At 41.1% G+C, this 24,534-nt stretch overlaps 1 protein-coding gene across 2 annotated transcripts in view; it reads left to right on the top strand.

Moving 5' to 3' along the window:
• Window positions 1–24,534, top strand: part of ELP4 (elongator acetyltransferase complex subunit 4) — a 169,242-nt gene that overhangs the window by 138,382 nt on the left and 6,326 nt on the right. Inside the window, exon 10 of one of the 2 annotated variants that reach the window (XM_054828923.1) lies at window positions 15,140–17,518. The exons of the other annotated variant lie outside the window; for it this stretch is intronic. Coding sequence (XP_054684898.1) covers window positions 15,140–15,271 — 132 coding nt within the window. The 3' untranslated portion in view covers window positions 15,272–17,518. Of the gene's footprint in view, window positions 1–15,139; window positions 17,519–24,534 lie in introns of those variants that run through there. 2 annotated transcript variants of the gene reach the window in all.

Below are 24,534 nucleotides of genomic sequence, written 5' to 3' on the forward strand. Positions count from 1 at the left end.
AGGGTACTTTTGTTAGAAAATACTGATTGATTTTTATGTTTCAAAACTTACCTGTTGATAACTTCAGAGTAATGAATCTTCCTGAATTAAAAATGGTGATTTCCTGCAATTGGTAAGCTAGTCTGATTGTTCAGAGTGGTGCAGTATCCTGGATCTATAATACAGAAACACGATCACAGAGCCTATTTCCTACTTCATGTCTTGTTATTCTTGTGGCCATGAGAACCACCAGCGGCATTGTTCAGTAAGTTGTTTCCTGTGTTTGTATGTCCATCATGTATTTAATTTTCAAAAGTCTTATCATCCTTGCCGTTCTGTTATGAAGATTGCTAAATCTGTGACATTCTGTGAGCTTATAAAGATGCTGATTTAATGGGTGAATGTTCTCAGATAAAAAGGACCGGACAGGATATCAGCTAGTCTCAGGTATGAAGACGTTTGTCAATCAGTACAAAATAGCTGCTGCAATAGTAATGACTCTATGCTAACTAATAATCGAACACAATCCCCAAAATTTATTCCGTTTTAGGAGACAAGAGCGTTTCTTAAGTGTAACGGCTTTAGAAAAGCTGTGGAAACGCTTCTCCTGAATTCACTGGATTGTGTACTGCAGTTATTGTTAGTTATTGGAGGATACCATTAATTAGCTGAGTTGGATTGGATTACCTGGTTTGCTGGGAAAGACAGGCTTATTAGAAAGGTCAGTAATTTATACTACTACAAAAATTCTTTTGTTCAGCGCAGGAATGACCTAGTTTTGCCTTTTCTTTTATATCTCTGTGAAACTCAGAGATGCAGAAAGTAGGGCAGAAGATACTGATGAGACATTTGCCCAAATAATGTGCTCAGTTGCTGTTAGGTTATTAACTAAATTCTTATTCAAGGAACCAGTTATCAAGTGAAAGTACTGTCGAGTGAGAGAGCATGTCTGCAAGCACAATAAACTGTTAAGAACAGATATTCCTATAAAAGGATTGAGTTACATTTTGGCTTACTTTTCATCTGATATTATCGGTGTGTAGATATCTTAAAGTGATTGTTTTATGATGTTGAATAAACTCGTAGTCTGGTATTGAGACTGGTTGTAGACTGTGGAAGCAATAGCAAAGGATGAAAAAAAATCTTTTTATAATTATAGCAAACCAAACCATGTCATATTCTTCCACTGCATATTTTGAAGTGAAAACCTCTTTCCTTTCTATGCCTCTTGTCAAAAATATGAAGCTTTACTATGTCAGTGCCATCTATTCAAATGGAAAGAACCATTTAGATTTTTTTTTTCCTTTAGAGCCTCATCTTTTTCCAGTGCTGTAGCTGTTCCCCCTGGCAAGTTCCAGCTATATTCAAAATATTCAAATAAGATTGCCTGATAAGGTTGCCTGGTCTCTTAGGTTTTTAGTTATTTATAGGAAGAAATCTTTAAATGGTATTTAGAAGAAATAATTATATGGGAAGTACAAAACATATTTCTTACCGGTATTTCTTCCCTCCCTCCAACCTGTTTTCATGCTATGGGTCAGGACTTAACAGCTCTCAAGAGTGTCTGGCTGAATAGCAGCAGGCTTCTAAATCTCAAATCAAGTGCTCTTCAAAGCACCTTACTTCTCTTGAGATAAAAACTTGAGGCAGGTTTTTCTATCTGGCCTATTCATCAAGTATAGTCTACTGAATTGTTGACATTTCTAAACACTAAAGGGATTTTAAAGATCTTATTGCTCTAAAGAGACTTACTTGTAGTGGGGAATAAAGAAGTGAAATGAAAAAAATACTGACACATGAAAAGTACAAAACTAAATAACTGCTAGAAACAGCTGAAAGCAAATAACTGTAATTTGACATATAGTTTCTATACAAAACACATTTTTGATGTAGGAATCTGCTCAAATGTTCAGCCCTCCCCCCCGGCTTCCAGATAAATAGTAATGTTTATTTCCATCTCAATTAGTCACAAAAGTCTTGCATTTAATGTGATACCAGTTTCTGTCATTCATATTTAATATATTTGTTTTAGTTTACACTGAGTCCTACTGTCTTAGAGTAATTTAAAAAGGAATTAGTGTGACCTGCCTTTTAACCTTTTCCCAGCAACTTCTTATTCTGTGCTTAAACTTCCTTTAAAGCATTGCTTTGCCAAAGAGTAGGCAACATGACCGCTTGATCACCAATGTGATTTTTTTTTTTTTTTGCATAAGCAATATAAATTGCTGAGTAAAAATATGCCACAGGATGTTTTCATACCAAAACAGGTTGATCCAATATTACAGATATTAAATGACACTTCAGTGATTTCTGAAGTCTAAGATTATTTGGTAGTAATACTACAAAAGGCTTTGTTAGCTGGAGTTTTAACCTGTAGCCCTCATGAGTCATGGGGGATTAGTACTGAAAATAAGATATATTAAAATATGAATTATATAACGTCTACATCCCTACCTGGGAGTTACGGGAACTGAACATACTTCCTGTATCAGTGCCAGTTTTGGGGATGAGAAGACAATGACAGCAGAAATTTATTTTTTTTTTCTTTTCTGGGCTTGTTTTTTGCCTTAGCGTGGAGCATCTGACAGTGGCATTTGCCGTGGCAGAGCTGAAGTTTCTAGCTTGTGAAAAGCTGCAAACATAAACAAACTGGTCGTCTGTTTAGCAGCCTTGGTTTGTAAATGTGCGGAATTTTGTAAACCAGCAATACATTCCTCTATGTAAATGATATTTGCTTTTAAAACACAGATTAGTAATAATAGTTTGCACTTACATAGCACTTTTTCATTTCTCTAGCACTGTTTTAAAGTGATTGAATAATATGTGTTTCTCTACACATCATAATCCTGCGAGGCAGACTCAGAAAATACCTGTAGCAAAGAACTTGTCCATGCATGAAAAGCAAAATAATAAAATAAAAAGATAAAAAGCTCCAGAAAATTAGTCTGCTTCAAAAAGCTATTAAATTGTTCCTGTCCCTGAAGCTTTACAAATGTGCTAATTGTCGTGTTCTGGTCATGTAATCTGTTTCTGCACGAAGCTAAGGCACTTTCCTGTTGCCGAAGCCGTTGTGCCGGCTGGGGGAGGTACTGGCGGGCCCCGTAACACGGGGTAATGAATCTTCCCTTTGGGCAGCGCGTGCTTCAGGTCTCAACGCCCAGAAATGCTTCACAGATGTGCTGGGCTGCCTAGCAATGGAAATTTTCTAATTCTAGCTGACCTAAAAAAGTAAATGGAGTATTGAGCACAGGGCTACTCCCAATCTAAAACCACAATACCCCCCCAGCTAGCATTCACATTTTGCCCCCCTACGCGCTCCTTCTTCATAACCAGCAACTTGCCAAACCTGTGACACTGGTCTCTCGAAACAGAGGCATTCAGGGATATATTGTACGGATGGTTTGCACTGCGTAGTGGACTGTAAAACAATACAGCTCACGCTGTCTCAGTGCTTTCTAGAGCAGTAACGCATGCCTTGGAGAGATTCTGTACGCAGACACGTTGGCCGCTATCAGTAACTCATGTGCAGTCGTAAGTAATGTGTGCATTTGCATGTATAGTTACATACGGTCTTTGTGTGTGGACACACAACTTCTGCAACTGATGTATAGGAGGAAATCAGCATTGTCAATGTATACCAAATCTAGAAAAAAATGCTGAGGCAGCAAAGGGGCAGCCTACAGCTGGGCTGGTCCAGAGTCTCAGAGCAGCTCCCGTTTTCTCCTGTTCTACTTAGGAAAGCACTTCATTAAACTCTAGATTTTGTAGGACCTATAGAGAGTAGATACTTGAAATCAACGGGAGCTTGTAGGCAATGTGTATTTTAGCAATAGCTGGCAGAACTGTTCAATTCAGAAGTCTGTTTGCATTTCTGTTGTCTCTCTTTGAGTTGGCAAACCGGGCATCGAAATGCACTTGTAACAGAGATTTGCCAGTGCGAGTTACCTGTCCTGGAGCGTAACCCTTCTGTGGAGTGTTGAAATCGATCTGGACAATTTTATCAGGAGGCAGAATACATTTTATCAGTTATTTGTGGTATCGCACACCCTCAGATAAGATGATGGGGTTTTAATGGGTGTATTAATGAGTTTTCTGAAATGTGACAAAATATTTAAACTGAGACAGAAGCTTGATAGATGACAGTGAACTTTAACAGATAGCTTTGGATGCGAACTCAAGTGTTTGGTGAGTTTTCCAACTTAGCTGACATTTTAGAGGGTGACAGTAACATTACAATATGTTGGACCTCCTAGAACAGATGCTTCTGTCTCTGAACGCTGTTTCTCCCTCCTCCTCACTTGTGTAGCTTTTGTTTGTACACGTAGTGTCTTGAACACTTCTCAGGCTTCCCAGAAGAGAGACCCAAGTTGCAGAGCAGCGCAGGCATCGCCAGCAACTCTGGAACATTTCCAGTGAGCCATCTGTGGTTTGATAACGAAATCCGTACTTTGTGTTGCAATATGTCATTCATTGACATGTTGCAATGTCATTCAAAGAAAGAGGAGATATAGCGGAGGCACTGACTCAATGAGAAGCTTCAGATAGCTGTAGGACCGAATTCCTCTCCTTGACCTTTTACACCCCAAGTTAAGAATTTAGTTTAAGCTAGCCATCCAGGTTTCCTGAATAATCAGCAGAGATGGGCAAGCACTTGCAAGGATGATTCCACTCATCCTAAGTATATAATATGGGTTAGACTGAACGGCTGGCTTGTAGACAGCTGCAATTAGGTTCAATGAATCCATCAGGGAAGAGAATGTGACATTAACATTAGCATCCATCCGGACTACTCTGGGAGCCCTAGAATTACTCAGACTTGCATCACGGGTCCCACACTCCTCTTACGTAAGCTCAGGGAGGAGAAATTCAGCAAAAAGAACAGATCCACAGGAGAAATGTTAGTCTGGTTGCTTTGGACATAAATGATACCATCAGGCTTGTGAACTGCTGTTTGAATTTAGAAGAGTATTTCCCTTCAGCATTTAGAGAATGTATTCCAATCTCAACGACAACACACCTATATATCTCCTCCTGCCCTCCATCTTTCCCTTTCTTCATTCCATTTTCTCTTCAGCCCTTTGTCAATTCACTTCTTCCCCTAAGCCTGTTCTCTTTCACTCGCCTTTCTATGCAATATTTTTTTCAGTTAGAAGGAGGAAAAAAAGATTTGGCATAAGCACGGGATTTATATATCATGACGTTTTTCCTTCTGCCTGGATATTTTGTATTTCACTTCTTCCTTTTTACCCACTTTGTGTATTCAGACTGTAAACTCTTCAGGACAGAGACAGTCTTTCAATACATGCTTGATAAGAGCTGGATCAGTAAGTATTAGTATAGTATGTGATGTAAGTATTTAGTACAGTTCTGATTGTAAGATTACCGTGTATTTCTCTGAATTTTGGATCAGACAAGGAGTTGAACAGCTGTAGTCCTTGGATAGCCTATAACCATCACTGATTAATCCAGCCCCCTTTATAACATGGGGACCTTCTTTATTATGCAGAGACTACAGTTAGAATGTAGAGCGGGTTTGTTACTTGTACGTGTGATTTAGAGCACTCCGTGGTGCCAAACACTTGGCACTTTCAAGCGTCAGAGAAGGTAAATCCTCCTGAAATTTTTATCTTTCCCTCGTGTCCCTTCATATATAGCAAGTTGTCTTTAACACATCTTGGAGTTTTTCTTTGGAGTGAAAGAGTTTGTTCAGATAATTGTCTGTACTTTCCTTTCCTGTCACTGAAAAGTAGCGATTAATGCTGCACATATAAAAACCCACCCGTCTCCACTCACATGTTACTGGAACTTCTTCAGCCATCTGAAATCCCTAGGGATTCATTTTACACAAACACGTACCCAACTGATTTTTATCGGTACAGATATCTCTTAAAGATTTTCACTTTGCAACAGCCAGTGTTTAAATAAACCGAGTTTTAAAGTCAGACTCAGGAATTCAGATTTTAAGTGCTTTGCGCAGTTGTCTGGTCAGAGAACAGAAGCAGCACCGTGTGGCATATCCAAACGAATCAGCATAGTTTGAATTGAATTCTCCTGGATATTACCAGATCACTTCTGTGAAGCAGATACACTGGGAAGCTGCACTGAAGAGGCATATATTCAGATTCGGCGTTCTGAAACATAAAACGGCTTTTACAAAATCTGTCACAAAAGGAAGTGGGTTTATTGATGGTTCTTCATTTTGCCAGGTGCCTTTAAAGTCACTGTTTAAATAATCTCTTTGTAGTGTTGGAAACCCACAACAAAACACCACTGTCCTGCAAATGAGGTAAAAGGGAGAATTACCCTAGTTTTATTTTGCATTCTGTAAGTGATGGAAAATAAAAATTTTAGAATTGTGTTCAAGAATTTTAAGTATTATTAGCTATATATAAGAAACGATTTTCATATTAGCAATGTGTTCTTTAACAGACAGACAGGGATATGTAGGTAGAAGTATATTTATCAGCTATTCTTAGTGGAAGCCTTCTCTCAACACCTGATGTTAACAATAATTAATTTTGACGGCTGAGATTATGATTCAACTTAAGAAAAAAAGAAATAGGAAATACATATGGTAGATGTGCTTATTTTAACATTGGTTGATATAGTTGTGATTAGTTATAAGTCAATCACAGTTACCTGAAAAGGAGAAAATTCTAGAATTGTCTTTTTAAAAGTCAAGTCTTTTGTCTTTATAATCAGTTTAGAAAATGTATCCATTGCTGTGATTTAAAAATGGTAATGCAGCATCTGTGAATATAGCAGAACAAGAAGAAACTGAGTTCAAGTCCATCATACAGTAAAATAGTTACCAACTGGTTTGTCTCCTGGATTTGTTAAAACACTGAGAAAATTGTAAAGTGAACAGGAATGTAAGAGATTCACAGTAAATGAGTTTTAAAATAGTTTGCCTAAGACCTAAATGCATGGGAGGATATTATGGGAGGATAGTTTGGCACCATTCTCTCCACAAGGTACATATTATAGATTGTGAGACACTATCACTATTTGTGAACCAAATTTCAGGACTGTCATCTGATTTCTGCCTGACACAGGGTCTAGGCCAGTTGGAATGACTTTTCTAGTCCTTGCTGTGAGAGCTTATAATATCTTCTGTGGTAAAGGGCTTACTGTTTTGTCACTGAGAAGCAAACTTACATTAACTCAGAAGTATTTTTAGGTTTGGGGGCATTAATAAGAATTTTTTATCTTTTCACAGCGATATTGTCCGATTTGTATGTGAGTTGTTACAAAGTTATGTCAACATAAGTGATATGTCACTCCGGTAGACTGCATATCATATAAAAGAAAATTCATTTAATCGCAATACACATATCTAGTGTCTCTCAATTGGCAAGCTTGGCAAGAGGAGAGGCCAAAACTTATAGTCACCTCCATGTCAAATATTTAAACAAACTGTTCTCTGTAGAAGAAATCGAACTCATACCTGCACATCTTTGTGTTTATATTAAGCCCAAAGGCAGTAATTTGTTTTTGCCAGGAAGACCAGTTAGTTACTGTGCTTGATGATGACCCTTTAAGCAAGCAGTGAAGTCATTGACTGGCAAGGCTGAGATGCTCTTGAAATGTGTGGCTCTTAAGGAATTGGTAACTATTTGTCAGCCGCCTCAGTTAGAAATGCAAGATGCGACCTGTGGGGACGTCAGGTGAACCTGTTCGTTCGGGACCTCTGTCACCACACAAACAGACACATTGCAATGGCCTTGAAGCTTTGGCTCAGGGCACCACAGAAAATCAGGGCCACGTGTTGCCATTGCGTTGAAGGCAATGCCATGGCAATCCCTGGTGCGCTCAGCCACCGCTATTAAATCCTTCCCCCGCTGCCCAAATAAGAAGAGCAGAGCAGGTCCAGCGAAGGTAACCAGGGTCACGCACCAGTCCTGGTGACTGCCAGACAGATCCATACTTACGAGGCAAGTCCGCCGTCAAGCTGAGAAGTCCGAGCAGCAGGTCAGGATCGTACCCGGATCAGCAAGCTCCGTGGAACCGTGGTAGCACAGGAAAATGGCCAGGGCCCGAGCAGAGCGCAGCTCCCCAGCAAAGCGGGGAGCGCCTGGCAGGGCTTTGCCAGCTCCTTCCTGCACAGCTCTTTCTCACCCGGCAGCCCAGTTTGGGGGTGCACGGCTGCACTGTATCACAGCTGGCCGCGAGCACCGGCAGCTAAAGCCTCCCGTTTGGGACAGTCTTCTTCACTGCAGAGAGAGCGAGCTCGGTGGCTGCGGAGTAATTTGGCATCCCTCCACTGGCTCCCTCTTTTCTTAAGATGTAAGTTGCTTGTTTGCTTTTCCAAAGGCCTCCATGACCTGTTCCTCAGCCTGCCTCTGAGATCTTTTTCATTACCAAGAACTCTATTTCCAGGCAGGTAATGATGATGATCACTTGACAGTTCGCTAATTTTCAAGCAGGTAACGGGGTTCTTCACTCTAAGAGGAGGTTTTCTAAAGCTGCATTACTAATCTGCAGATTTCTCCTTAAAGCCCACCGTTGTCATGATACCTACAAAAATGCTGAAGTCTTTTCCTAGGTACTATGATAATAGAAATAATTACTAGTAATTATAAATTAGGTCATAATAAAAAGACATGAAAGGGAAAACATAATGCAAGGGGTGCATTATGGGCATCATGAGCAGAAGGGGAAACAGTAACAGGAACTCGGTCTCTGTACCACGGACTGTTCCTGTTCTCTCTTGTGTGGGCTTTATGGAATGGCGAGCGTTCTGCTTCAAAGAGAAATAAGTAGGATATAAAGCTCCCCAAGTAGGAGTCTGCATCTTTCATTTTCCCAGCATTCCTAAAATTCTTCTCCCCACCCCCCTCTTCCCCCTAAACCAAATCCCTTCGGCTTTGGTGACTTCAGTCTTCATGGAGTTGTAGCAAATGGAACTAGAAGGGATCTAGAGAGGTCATTAACCCATCTCCCTGCCCCAAGGCAGGACTGCAGCCATAGTAGACTAATAAGCATTTCTCTTTTTTTGGTCAAAGATACAAATAAAAGAAATTGCAAAGTTTTTTTTTTAAAGTTTAATTTTGAGAAGTTTGGGCTCGGTTGTTAAAGCTGCATGTAACTGTTAGCAGAGTTACAAGGTTAACTTCACTGGAATTACTTTGATATATATCGAATTAAGAACAAACTACCACCTCTTTTTATATGAGATTCAATGATTTTGCATCACTCATGTTATTATGTATTTGTTTGCTACAGTATTAGAATAGCTACCAAAATATAATAATGATTTTGGAATAATATGAAGAATTACTTTGGGTTTAGATTTTTGCCATTATATGTATATCTCTTTATCATATTGTTGCTAAACATTTTTATACTTTTTATTGCTTAAAGCATTTTACAGAATATCTGATTTTAGTAGCCCTCGATTAATTTTATGAAATTTTGCTGTATCTTGAGTGTCTTCCACCTCAATTATTTCTATTTTGGCCTGTCTAAAAACAATCTGTAGAGACACACATTTCCTCAAATCTGAAAAGTAATTTTGTGAACTGATTGTTGTTTATACTGTGTAATACTGGATTTCACTAGTTGCCTCCACAATCCAGTGCCAGTAGATTCCTCAAAAGAGTATGTGTAGCTTATGTGTATAGTTGCGCAGTTCTTTAACATTATCTCCAGTAGCTAGCTCTTTGTGTAACCTGCCATTGGTTACTTAGATTCAGTCATATTATTTTTACTTTATTTTCAACCCCTTTTAATAGTCAGTTAAAGCCTGCATACCGTTTCTATGCATTTTGTAACTGAGATATAATCATCAGGAGAGGTTGTTAGGAAAACTGTGGGTCAATCCTCTTAATACTGAAAAGAAAAATGTCTTACATTGGAAAGTGTTTTTTATAATAAATCAACAGTAAAACAATCCCCTTGATACCATAAGCTACACTGTCAAAAGTATTTTTGTCTACTAGGGATTTTGTTGGTTTAAAAAAATAAATTACACCCCAACCAAAGGTACCAGCCCACTGAAAGTTCCTAGAAGAGCCGTGACTTGGATCTTCACATCCCAGTCTTGCGAGGCAGACCAGCGTCAGAAAACCATCAGTGCTGTATGTGGTCCTCGGTGCTGGGACTGGACCAACTGATTGCTCAGTGTCCCTTCTGGCCTGTCGTGTTACATATTCTTATCTTCCACTTCTATTTTTTTTCCCATCGAGAACAAATAAAGTAATTAGAAGTTTTCTCCAGGCAGAGGGAGGAGCAGAGGCAAAGTATGTAATAGGTTTTGTCTGAACTGTTTTCCTTTCGTAATGCATGCCCTAAAGCTGTGTGCTTAGCTGGGTTCAGTGTAATTGTTCCTATAACCGCAAAGCCTTCGGGACCTGCCCGAAACAGAGCAGGCAGGAAGCACCAGGGCTCACATCGTGCCCCTTCCCTCCCTATGCCTGGTACAGTAAGTAATAGCCTTCTTCCCTAGCCGGTTATTTCTTAATCGAGTGAGTGAAGCTTGGAGTCTGATTCTGAAGATCCTAAGGTTAAACCTTTCTGACAGCCCGCATGCGTGAAAATAGCGTGTGATCATGTAATTAAACACTATAATAAAGCAGATACACAAGTAACTGTGCACAAAGGAAGGTTACTCCAGCATTCCCTAGTTTTTACACTGACAAACTTTACCTTTCTTTGAACCAGGCTTTAAGAAGTTATCACAAGGAGGGCCATTATAGGATCCTCCTTTCACCTGCATATTTACTTTTCCCAGACTATGACCATTTTGCCTTAAAATATTGTTGCCCTGCCAGCTTGCTGTAGGCTACAGGAAGTTCTGTGTTTATCCAGACGCTGGAATATTTTAGTGCAAATCTTCAATTATTTAAAAGAACAAGTGAAAATATGCAACTTTATGTGTAGCATTTATGCCAGGGATGTGGTTTTGTCCTGTGAAAATCCAAAAAAAAGTTTGGCCCAGGCACACTCGTATTCAGCTTGACCCTTCTCCAGGGATGTACCTGCTTTTCGGACCAGGAGGTGAGCCGCTGCCTGTGCCCGCACTCTGGGCAGGGAATGCCGGGGCGGGAAGGGGGGACGGAAAGCAGTCCCAGCAGGAGAAGAAAGGGCAGATCAAGAATAACAGGTGGGAAGAGGAGGAGGACAAAATAGAGGATGAGGAAGACAAGGAGCTGAGACAAGGATGGGTGGCCTGGCGCTGAGTTTGGACCTAGGCATTAGGAACGGGAGCAGGGGATGGAATATGGGCGGAAAAGGGCAAGAGAAACCCAGGACCGGCAGGAGCAGGAATGAGGAGCAGGAAACAGAAAGCTGGGGCTGGCTGGGGCAGAGGAGATAACTGGTGAAGGGGTGTTTTTCTCCTGAAGACCAGTTGGAGGATGGGAGGCCCGGGCAGTGAGGACTGGGATTGCTGTGTTGAGCAAAATCAGCCTGATTCTTATCAGACTGATAAGAGAAAGAGAGATTGAAAGGGATGGAGGTCACAGCGTCAGAAACAGCAGAGAAGTCTGTCCACCAGAAAACATTTTGTCCTAAACTGGGACTTTAAATGTGACTGTTTCTCTGTGGTCAGCAAATATCTGTGAAAATGTCTGATCGTTCTGTAATGCTGGTGTTCAAAAAGGATCACAGCCTATTCATGCTATCACCTACTGCCTTAGTTCAAGTGACCGCAATGTCCCTATTGCTGCCAAAAATAAAGGCCTGTTGTTTAACCTGGGGATGTCTGTATAACGCTGTGCGATGAATTTCCAGTTTGTTTGTGGTTTAAAGGGTAGGATTATTTTTTTTTAATGGTGCTAAAATATTTAATAGAATTAATATTTGCAGCCCCGTTTATATTTTTAAGCTGCACACAGAAAATATAAGGAATGATATTTTGAAATGCCTATTCAGGCTTTATTCAGAGGTAGCGTGTGTGTGTGCTATGATTCACATCTTAATGGCAGGATAATATTCAGTTGTTTTCAGAGGACCCTCATGTTGTTTATTGTTCAGAATACGTCTGATCTGAGGCTGAATATGGCATATGCACCAAAATATGCTTCCTGGAGAACCAGCAATTTGTTGTAACGTTTGAAAATTGGGATTGTAGAAAGGGCAAGGATTGTAGGGGGGATGGTCTCATAATTAAGATGATTGAAGGATATTGTGGAAAGTATGAAGTGTCTCTGCCTAGACCACTGAGCTTCTGTGTGATCATGTCGCTGCAGCCCAGCATTTTTATTTCTGTACTCTTAATTTTGTGTCTCTCACTTTCCAAGTGCCTGACTTGGGGTTCTTGAAGAAACACTAAGCACTCGCAGCTGCAAATGAAGTTAGCATTTGATCACGTGAAATGCTGTCCAATGCTAAACATTCTGGAAAAGCAAGTCCTAAATGCCTCAGATTGTGTCTCTGAAATTAGTAGATACCTTTTGCTGTGTGTTTTGTGTGCCTCAATTCCCTCTCCCTAAAATGGAGGTAACTTTGCTGCCTTATCTCACGAGAATATTAGGAAAATAACACAGTTGGTATCTGTGAAGCGTTCAAGTGCTATATACTGACATGTGCTATTGAAAAGCCATTCTGTCTTCAGAATAAGGTTTGAATAGTGTACAATAAATACGTCAGAAAAGTTCAGAGTAAACAGTGACAAGAAAACAAAATACTGAATAGCCAGTCACTAAATGAGCAGTGTGCATCCTCTTCACTGAATCCGATGGGGGGAAGAAGAGTATATGCACGTATCGTAACAAATACATCTGTAAAAGCCTAATTCAGTCCCACCATCCAATCTGAGGATCTTTAATTTTTACTTTTCCTATCTGAATCTTTGCAAATTTAGAAATATTCTTCTATCTATTTTCTGTTCATAATACATATTAGCGAACGAACACAGCGTTGACTAAGAGGCTGTGTAAATATCAAAGATTTTGGTTTTCTTTTGACCACACTTTAAGTCCAGGCCGGTGTGGCAGGGTTTACCGTTGTTCCGCATCTGTGGCATTAGTCCCTGCGTAAGATGAGTTTGCTGAGTCTCGGTTCTGTTTGCTCTTCATCACCTTGCTCGGAATCCATTTGGCAGACTGGGTGCAAGGGTCGGTAATTGCAGGAGGACGACAGCCGTACTACATTTCCCCTGGAGGAAGCTGCCTCTCCCACTCCCCGGTGAGCGCAGAGAGATGCTAACAGCGAGTGGGAGAAGGTGGGATTATTTCACTTGTCTCTCCGCCTCCCACATAGCAGATACCCTGTACCCTGCTAGCAGAGCACTGCACGCTCTTTTGGGAAGAAAAGGTTACTGAAAGATCCGCCGAGTGCTCCCCTGCACTTCCCGACTTTTCCTCATCCTTCGTTTTCCAGTGGTTACAGCCCCCCTCTACGATCCAAGTCGTATGTTGGCTTTTTCCTAGCAAACATTTTTCCTCAGCAGACAAACAAGATAGGCACACGCCCTGGTTCCTGTTGTGTTGATGTAGAAATGAGGCGTCGTGGACCACAGTTCACATCCACAGCCGTGCTTAACCTTCTTAGCAATAAGGGAAGAACTGGAAGTAAGTGGAGGATACCGTACCACAGCTCTGATTTCAATACGGTGAGGTGTAAGAGCCCCGCAGTTACTAAACGGTGTATACAGGGCGTAGGGTTTGATACATAAACTGTGCTTCATAGGCAACGTGCTACAGAGAAACACACGCATTTCTCCTATTTCAGCACCGAGGTGGGTCGTCTCACCCTGGGCGCAGGCTTTCCTACTCCACATGCGTTACTTTCTGCGTTGTCCTTCCCTCAGAGAAGACAGCAACCCAGCCCTCGTTCTTCTCCCTGCGCTGCCACAAGCAGGAGTGGCCGGCGGTGGGGAAGCACTTTGGAGCACCTCTCAAGTTATGCCTGACTACACCAGCTCAAAGCCAGCGATGAACTGAACAGTCAGCCCACTGTACATATAGATATTTCTTAGGCTTTTTTATTGAATTCTTATCTGCATGAAGAAAGGATCCTACGAAAGTTGCAAAAGTATTGAATAAAGGGCAGCTGTGCTTGTGTGTTGCGATAAAAACAAAAACATAGCAAAATCAGAGAATAAGGACAGTCCATGCGGCCTCCTAAGATGGCTTTGCAGCCATTACTGTCATCCTGTTCCCTGCAGAAGCGTATGCATTTGAAAAGAAGAGCCGCACAGTTTAGCCTTTGCCTACTAAATCTTTCAAGAAATATGCTCCTTCCATGATACCAGTTTCATAAATTATTGCACTGTAAGACGCTCAACTGTCTCTTCTGACCGGCGTTCAGTACCTCACTGTGTCCAAAAGCAAGCCAGTAATTAACCAAGTAAAGCCTCAGTTTCCCATTAATTTTCACCTTACTTTACAAAAGCTAAATGGTAATTGCATGTCTTTTCTATATCTCCCATGTAAAAGAATCCTCAGAGGGAGAGTCGAAATATTTTTGTCATAGTTGAAAAATAAGGTTTATTATGCAAGGACTGTGCGCTTGTGGACAAACGTGGAGCCTGTGTCTCAGTTTCCTCGTCTGTAAAATGGATGTAATGTTCCTACAGCTCACGAGGGACGGCAAGGTTTGATTAGCATATATGATTGCCTTATACAAATGCAACTGCTATCACTGCTTGTTTTTATTACAAAATGATGGTAGAATATGAAGAAGAAGCACTTTAGCAGAATGATGCTGCAACCAGGGTGAGCCCTCTCCATGTTTTGACCATCACGTCATTTATTTTCAGACTCTGCCATAAAGTACGCGTGTCTGCAATAAAATTATGCTTATATCGTCATGCCACAGAAATCAAAGGGTTTGATGGGGGGGTTGACATACGGGCAAAACACTTGTTTGTAAAGGAAAAATGCCAATAGATATAATTAAATACCTTGAGCAAATTTGGATTTTGTTTAGAAAATTTGCATGAGGAAAAAAATCTATTCCAATTTACAGAATCCAATATATTGAAAACATACAAAACTGTTTCCAGGTCAGCCTAAAAGAGTGTCTGGGAAGTGTTTTATTTGTGTGAGTAAACATCCATCGGTCAGGAAAAAGACTGCATGTTGCAATATGTTATGGAAAATAAATTCTACTGCAGTTACTTATTTTTTTTTCCTCCCTGGTTTTTCCTCTCTCGCTTTCTTCCCTCTCTCTCCCCGTCTCTCTCCCTCTCCCTCCTGAAAATCTCCTGCCACAGCGACTGCATTTGCCTCCAGACTTGTCAGACACAGTGAGCCGCGCGAGCAAACAGGATCTGGCAGAATCCGCCAAACTGCTGAGCTCAGGATGTGGTGCTATGGCCATCGGCAAGAAGCACCTGGACTTCTAGTGATTTCTACTTAGCAGTTTCACTCAGATTTATATGACACTCTAATTATGAGTGTTAATGACTTATATAAATATTTTTCTTAATGATTTGACCCAGCAGTCTTTAAAAATACATGTTATCATATGGTGCCTCTTTTTTTTTTTTCTCCTGTGGTTTTTTTTCTGGTTTTTTTTTTTTTCTGGGTTGTTTTTTTTTCTGGTTTCTTTGTACTAATTTCAGGCTTGTTTGGATTTTGCTTTTTGTTAAAGCTTCTGTTATGTTGGGTCCTGCCATTGTTCTGCTTGACTGGAAACATACAGTATTTTGTTCCTTTCCTTAAAATACGAAAATTACTCTTACCCTTTCATTTCTAGATTTTTTTTTACAATAAAAATAAAGGGATATTTTTCCCATTGGAATTTTTATATACCTACATTTAATATTTTGTATGAAGAATAAGTTAAGTTGGACGGTTTATTGAAATAAAGGAATGAAACTAAACAATTCATCGTTACGTGTTATTCCAAAAGCAAACTACGCAGTTATTGTTTTAAAAACATTAATTTTTTGTAATTGAAATACCATTCTTAAATTTCAAGAAATATTTACATTAGGTTATTGAATATGTAATAATAAATATAAAATGTATAAGATCGTTTTTATTCTAATGTGCCAGTAATTAAGAATGGTTGTTTTTTGAATCAGAATATATTATAGATAATTACTTTGCCTTATGGTTTACTACATGTATTAAAATGCACTTGAATGGAATTTACTAACCGTAGAGAAAAGAACTGATTTCCTTATGTAGTTCAAAACAGTAATCCTAGACAATTGAAGTCAGCACTATGAAATTATGTCAACAGACATAATTCAAGATTGAAATTCAAACCGACAGCTACATTAATGCTAGAAAACCAGAAGAGTGCATTTGAGCTCGGGGAAGGGTATCGCAGCGTGCTGGTCTAAAGCAGGGCAGAATATACAAGTCATTCAGGCTTCCGTACCCTCAGATAGACAATTTGTGAACTTCTAACTGGTTTGTACGTATCCGTGTGTATATCGCATCAAACGAAAGAACGGTAAAGCAAAGCTGACCTGTAAATTAAAGTGGTTTGCATTCTTTCTTCTGAGGCTGACTTCCATTTTGAAAGGTAATATCATCTTCTCCGCAGAACTTCCGAGCCAGCCAGCTGTAAGATTGCATTACAGTTTCAAAATTTAGTCTTTGTAATAGTGTATTACATGGCTGGAGTGAAAGTGACTCTTCAAAGAACATGTTAATGGGATGCAGTAATGGTAACGTATTTTGATGGCTTTGGAACCAAGAGTTGGTTAAGTGGTTTGCTTTTTTTTTTCTTTCTGCAATCCAGGTTCTACTTTATTTTTTTCTTGACAACGCTGTGTAAAACAAAGACATAGCTTTTAAAACTGTCTAACTAATATGATGAATGTCAATCACTTAAAAAACTCCACTGTAGCATAAACACATACTGTATACAGCTTTTATTCTGAATTAGAATAATTGAATCAATGACAGTGATTTGCCAGGATGTCAAATCTATCCATCATATCCTGTCACTACCAGTTTATTTTTTGTGATCAAAATCAAAAAGACTACTATTTTGTCATCAGCTATTTCATTAGTAGTAACAATCAGGTTTTCTCTTCTATATTTTTTAGATATGCCTGTTATATTTTTTATTTCTAAAGACACAAATCCTTTTTAAATCTTTTCAAAATAAAGTTTCAGAACTGAACTGTCAGTTTAATAAAGCAAAAAGACATCTACTTTCCCGTGCCAATATATTTAAAATATTATCATTGATGTCTCAAACACTTTTTCTCTTTTTTGTATTATGTGTAACATTGAATGGAAGTTCTCATTAGATACTTAATTGTGCCTTTTGAAAGCATGAAATAATTTAAATACTTAGGATAAAGTGATTTTTAACAAAGGTGAAGTTCTACAGAGTACGTCTTTTTAATGTAAATAACACAAAACACAGGGTTTTGTGAAATATACAGGCACAAGACATATAAATTCCTGCCAACACACTTAAACAGGTCATTGACTTAACATACAGGGGAGAAAATATCATGAAAATCACAGTGGATTTCTAGTTAATGTAGTAACTGAAAATTGTTAATAGTAGCGCGTGTATTCCACATATGTATATGTGTATATGTGTCCTATGCATTTATAAGACTTCAGTTTCAAAAACTTCGGTAGGTTAATATTAAAGCTGACAAATATTTTGATAATAAAGGGAACTCCTTCTGCAAATCTGGACTTTTTTTTTTTTTCTGAGTGACTAAACGTGCTTCGTAAAATAAGTGTTAGAGTATACAGATACACAGCATAAGGCAAAAACACGGACCAAAATTTCTTTTCTTTTCTTCCAAAATGTCGAATCGGTTACAACAACATATGACACTGACTTGGCTTATCCAGCAAACTGATAAGTGAAGTAATGCTAGGTACGTGCTACCTGCTAGTGTGTGGGTACGTAGCAGATACAGTGTAGGCTTCACTTATTGCACCACAAGCAATTTTGACTTGGGAAGCAGGAGAAGTGTTTACGTGGTGATTTTCTGTGACTTTTCCATAACCACTCTGTGACTGTCAAGCACCCGCGTACAAAACATCCTTCAGTCCTTGCTTCTCTTGATCCGAAGACAAATATTTTAACCAAGGGGTGCAGCTCGGGTAGTCGAAGAACGGGTGCGGGCTCTTTGGACAGGCGGTTGCAATGTGCTGCCAGCTTCCTTTCGCATCTTCAGAGCCCCCTCCGTGCCTTGGATGGAAAATCTGTGCGATCCTTACTTGTGTTGAGAGGGCTCTTTTCCGCAGAGATTGCGGTGCCGGGTTTTTTTGTTTGCGATTTTTTAAGCAGAACTTCCTACTTTTCAGCAGGCTGCAAACTGAAACCACCAAACTCAGCAGGGAAACAATAGATTCGTCCCAGTGAAGACGTTCCCGATTCAGCACGAGAACCCGATCTTTACAGAATTGTGACACACAGTCGAGAAAGCAGTAATGAAATTTAAAACGTTGTGTCTTTAATATGTCAAATAAGAATTCGTTATATAATTTCTGTTGTGTTGAGGTTTTCAAAATATAAGTATTTGGAACATGAGACGAATATTATGATAGATTAAGTCTTTTTCTATGTTTGTAAAGAAATTTCAAAAGCAGTTTCAAGGATGCAGCTGAATTCAATTTTCTGTAACAGTAGCTACGAGCATCTGAAAATGGGCATTCAGCTACTTCACATTGGATACGTATGGCAGGACGCCACTGGTTTCATCTTTAATACAAAATAGTGACGTTGTTCCAAACACATCTTCTGGAAAAGTTCCTTTCCGATGCCAGTATTGGAAAGTGAGCTATTAATGAAGTTTTTCTGAAACCACAAGGTTGTAACACATCCCTTTAAAAACATATATATATTGCAAGCGTTACACGCACAAATACACGCAGACACACATATTAAACAAGTATTTCTCCAGGATTATATATTAGAAATGTAATAAAGTGTTCTTCTTTTGCCTGTGCTGGAGAAACGCCGTCCATAAGTACAGAGCACAACAGAAGTAGGGAAGAAGATGCTTTTATGCCTTTAAGAGGTGGTGGAAGCAAGCGCTATCCCTCATGACATCTCTTGGGGGTTTTCTTTCCTCTTGTGAGCTACCTGAGTGCAAGGCCTACATTTCTTTTTTTAATCACACCGAGTACATGATGGTGCTTATTCAATAATAAATGTACCCTTGTAGAAAAAGAATGAAAGTGAATCCTCTTCATCTTAAGGAAAAAAGGCAACCTGAATGGAGAAAAAAAAAAAAAGGATGGAAAAAAAGCAGAAAACAAAAATTCCACCACAATTTTTTTTTCGGTTTCTAGTCTAATATAAACAAATGTTAGATTCATTTTTTCTTCCACAAATGGTTCATTAATACAGTGGATGCCTACATCTGTATTTCAGCGTCTGAATGGATAGACAGATTTTCAGCAGTGTTGAGCACCAAGCATCCCAGAGCATCTGCTGAGAACTTGGCTGCTTATTTAAACTCCGCCTTTAAACAATTGTGAAAGTTATTAGGCACATCGAACTAATTTGCGGACCTTCTGTTCATTTCGAAACAGACATCTTTTGTGCTTTCTGGGGGTTTTTTTGCACGTGGATTTTCTGGTGCTGTAGAGCTTAATCTGAAAAATCTTCCAGTGATGGTTTAGACCAGGAGCAAACTGGTAGGCTTAGGTCCAGTGGATCTTTTTTTAAATGTTAGCAGATCTAGAGAATTTGTAGCTGCATATTCCCCTAGAAAAAAAATGTATTTTAATGTCATCAGGCATCGAAGGTAAATGTTGAATCCAAAATGTAGCCAGAATCAAAAAAGAAGTCTTCACTCTGTGCCGGCAGAGTTTGAGTCTGAACGTTCATGCCCTCAGAACGCTCTCAGCACTTACGACGTCAGTGGCATTCTCTTAAAAAGTCTTGAAACGGGTAAATTTCAGTGCGCTTTGAGCTACTTTTTTTGGAGTCAGGTTGGAGCGAATGTACTAAGGAAAGCTCTGGCTGAAATTTCATGGGGCTAGAGTTACAGGAGAACAGAAGTGAGGTCTGGTTTGGGTTTAAATATGAAATCGAGCAGTTTTCAGTGCCAATATTTTGGGAGAGCGTATTTTGAGGAGAAGAAGCTGTACACTTGTTTAAAATATGTTGCTCGAGTGAGACTTTTCTGCAGTTCTTAGTATGTATTTATTTATATTATCAAAGTATCCCAGAGCTACTACTCATAGACCAGGACTGGTTTGTGCAGAGCATCGTTCTTGGCCTGACACTTGCACCGCTGCAAAACAAATTTACCTTCCTGACCTATTTTAAATCACTGGGACAGGGATCGTTCTAGCAGGACTTGATGCCAGTTCGAGCCTCATCGTCTTCAGCTAGCAGCCACAGCTGGAAACTGCCACTCCGGCACTTGATTCCCGACCAGGGAGGTTTTAGTGGATCCATTTCCTCTCCAGGCACATTCAACATCTATATGGATCCAGCAGATGAACTGGTCAGAAAACAGACGCACGTCTGCTGTTCATCGTGTATGACGAAACTCCTGCCACCAGCGTGGCCTTGCACTTGGAAAGCTAAACTAATGAGTAAAGCCGAACTCAGTTAAGACCAGATAGAGTGACAGGCGGAGGAAAGCGTTTGGAAGAACTGTCTGGCACGATGAATTTTCCATTTATGGTGCTTCCCGAGCCTACGTCCAGGATAGCTCAGCAATTTTGGAAAATTACTTGAGTGAGAAGGAGTTTGACAGTACCCTCATGGAGACAGTGGAGTAGCAAGTCCGTCTGTGTGGGAGACGGAGCCTTCCCGGAGCCCCCTCCAAACGGCGGGGTTCTTCCCAGCTAGCAACAGGTCACGTATGGAGCTTCAGACATGCACCGGCTTCAGACAAACAAATAAAACTTCGCCACAACAAAACACTGGGGAAGAGGATGGAACGGGGAAAGCAGTGTGGTAGGTAGGCACCACTACTTCATGCCTGACCAAGAGTACAGCAGATATAGACACAGTAAAAGAATTTATGCAAGGGAGCAGACCAGGGGGTCCGTTCTGCAGTCCTTGCCTATGAAAGGAGCTATGAATTTTTAAATGTGTCCTTGCCCAAACAGGTGTACATCAACAACAGTTCACACAGAGCAACTGAATCGTAACTCCGAAAATCATCAGCCCCAACAGAAGCTCAGTTTAAGGAAGGATCGAAGGGTTCGAATGCATGTTTTGCAAAGGATCGGTGTTGACTTAAATTCAGAGAAATCAAAGTGGACAACTTGTTTCTTTAAAAGCAAAAAAAACTATAAAATTTAAATGACTGGATTTTTATTTAATCTGATCTGACAGAGGGAGTTTTAAAAATAAATAAACCCTCCCCTGCAGTATTTGAAACACAAAGCTGCAGACTACAGACTCTGAATATGAAGGCAACTTTGCAGAGAGAAATGTAAAGGGTGAAGCATAAACAGTTAGAGAGAGAAATAGAAATTTTCTTCACTTGTGATAAGTTAACATATTTATTGTAACAACCTGAAGGTGTTTATCTGCTATGTGCAGTTCTGCATAAATCAGAGTCCTTCCGGTGCCGCATGTGTAATTTCTATGGAATAACTGTTCATAAACTTCTCAAAATCCATCGTCAGAGGCCTGACCTGCAGGAGGTTATCTGTGAATCTACAAACTGCTCTGGTGCAGCTGGAAAAGCTCGTATGTCCCAGGAGAGGAAGAACTGCCATTCGCAACCCTCGCCAATTTTAGCTGCTGGAGTCTACGTGAGGTCTGGCAGGTGCCTGGGGGCAATTGCAACCTCTGCTGGAGGATTTCATGCGACTTACGGCTCCCGTCAGGCACCTGAAGGTAGCAGGGATCCTCCTGGGTCACTCACAAAACTTCCGCTCACCATCCGACCCAGCTGCAATTCGACTGGGGAGGTCAGGCTCCTGAGCCCGAGAAACCATAGACCTCTACCAGCCCAGCAAAAACAGTATCGCGGTTCTTTGCGGGGGCAAAGCAGCTCCAGCACGCAGCCCACCGGCATCAGACATGCGTCTTCACCTTCATCCCCTTCAAAACCACAATCGTCTCACCGGGGATATTACCTGGTGGGATATTACCTGGGGGGAGGAAGGGAACAGGATGGAAAGCCCTGAAATTCTGTGTTAGAACCTAGTCATTGGAGGTTCGTGGCGAAACTTAAGGGAAAGCAGGTGTAATGGGGCCTTTTCTCAAAAGGGCCAGCTTCTAAAGGGACACCAAGGATGCTGGGAGCTGGAGATGTCATGAAACGCTGTCACACGTCAGCTGTACATGTTAAAAGGCTGATGAAATGGTTTCATTCCTTTCAGATTTCGTATCTGCAGCCCCTATGAAAACACCATCTTCCACGCGATCCCTATTAAAAACTATCTTAGGATAGTAAAGTATCCTAAGTAAGCTACCCTGAGTAACTGTCTGCTGATACATTGGGTTTTTTCTTTCTTTACATCTAAGAGAATATTAGGGGAGGAATTAATTTAAAATACATTCTAAAGCAAGGAACTTGCCAGCCTGGCTCCTATGCAAACCGTACTATCTTTACTACCACACGTCTCATGCAGATTGCTCCATCCTCTGCTCTTTTCTCTAAGAACTTCTAAACAGGTAACATATGTAAGAGGCTCGCCTAACATCATTCTCCAGCAGTAAGCCAAAGGGAGCTACATTCCACGCTTTGTTTTCCACCCAAAGAGGAGGAACGTTTCCTCTGCCTCTACCACGCCGGGCAGGGGCTTCAAGAGTCCCTGCACGCTTCAGCCTTCCCTCCGCAGCGGGAATTGTAAGTACAAGACCCAACAGCCATCACAGACTCTACTCTCACGTCTGTAATTCATATCCCTATTTCTAATGGGGGGGGGGGGGGAACGACGACTGTATTTGGGTACTCGTAGGTGCCAATCACACTTTGGATTAGAAGCAGGGCTGCGGGAGCTCATTAAGCAAGCAGGTGTCTTCTCAAAGAAGAGTTATTTAAAATGAAGATGCTACACCATTCCCAGAGCGGAAGAGCCTTATCAGCTGCACGTGGAGCAATGCTCAACTGCTGAAGCTGAGGACAAGAGCAAATGGAAATGAACTGGGGAAAGAAAAAAAAAAAAAAGAATGATACATTCTCAGTTTTCCTAGTGCTGTTTATACCATGAAATGCAGAACAAATTTAAACCTTAGCATAACTCTAACCTGCACATATTACCCAGAGAAAATGAGATAATATATTTTAGTCAGTAATACCAGAAAAATCAATTTTAAAAAAAAAAAAAAAGCCAGACACCTTTGGCCACGGAAAGTGAATGAACTAGTACTACCGATGGCTGGAAACCCGGGGGGAGGCGATGTGTGTTATCAGTCCCGGGCTGCTCTTTGCAACTGTAATCTTGCCCCAAAAGATAAATTCCATGTTAGGCTGCCTAAAGTAAACCAGCCTACAGGGCCATTTTGCTCATTTTTATTAATAAAGACCTAGCTAAGAAGAAGCGGTGAAATCCCCTTTCTGTGTTACAACCCGGGTCAGAAAGCGGCTCTTTGTGCCTCCTGGAGCGGGGCACACGCTGACTCGCGCTTACCTTTTAAAAACAATTAAAACCGGTATCTGCACGGTGCGAGGCAATTCCAACACATGTGTCACCGCATGCATGTCTGCTTCGCCATCAGCATGTATGGCTCGTCGTCTGTCTGCTCTGAACAATAACTGTTAGGTTAGCAGCCTTTTCACTTGTAAATGTAAATATTGTATCTAGAACACAATATTTGAAACACAAAATACAGTGTTATTAAGACAGCGCTCACACATCAATTCTTGTGTGACTATAATTTGTGAAATGCCTTAGGAGGGGCTTATAAATAAAGTATAAGGTGTTATTATGAAATACATTTTAACCAAATGCACAGAAATGTCTCATTCCTATTGAAATCAATAGCAAAACTCCCACTAATTTGAGTGGTAAAAAGGGGAGACCTTTGGAAATTGCTGTTACGCTGAGCAATACATTACAGCAGCTTTCAGTCGTCGTAACTAATACAGCTCTAGGAGAAGAAAGGGGATGAAAACGGGTACGAGAGGCTGTTCAGAGCGTGCTGAGGATTTTCATTTCCCACTGATGCGGCTGGTCGCGGTGCCTGGCGAGGCAGCACGTCCCCACGCAGCCGCACACAACCCCTCGCCCGTTCGCAGTGGTGCTCCGAGGCCGGTTGGGCGCTGGGGCAGCTCCGGGGCCTCGCCTGGCCCCCGGCGAGCAACCGGGAGCCGGCACCGGGGCTCAGGCATGGGAGCCCCTGCGCGCTCAGCCCCGCGCCCCGACCTACCCTGGGGAAAAGGCTCTTGACGGGGCTGCGGATGCGATGTGTGGCGCAAGGCTGCCCGTAAGCCGCGGAGCCCCCGGCGCGCACGGCAGCAGCTCTTCCAGGCAAGCAACGCTCTGGGGAGCAGATGCCCTAACTTCTTCCCGATGTGCAGCCAGCCAGCGACTTTTCCCCGCCGACCTCCTTCCATAGGGCACGATAACGAGCCAGTGAGCCAGAAACATCTCCTCTCTGCCGCGGCCGGCTAGCTTGTCACCGAAATAAGCTCGAGGTTCATCTGCGCACGCAACTGCTTTCTAGCGTCGCTGCGACTGCAGAGGCGCGGGGCCGTGAGAGGCTGCAGCCCCGCAGCACAGCCTGCCCTGAAGAAGGCTTCGGAAAGGG

The sequence above is a fragment of the Grus americana genome, chromosome 5, assembly GCF_028858705.1.
Source record: "Grus americana isolate bGruAme1 chromosome 5, bGruAme1.mat, whole genome shotgun sequence".
Lineage (NCBI taxonomy): Eukaryota > Metazoa > Chordata > Aves > Gruiformes > Gruidae > Grus > Grus americana.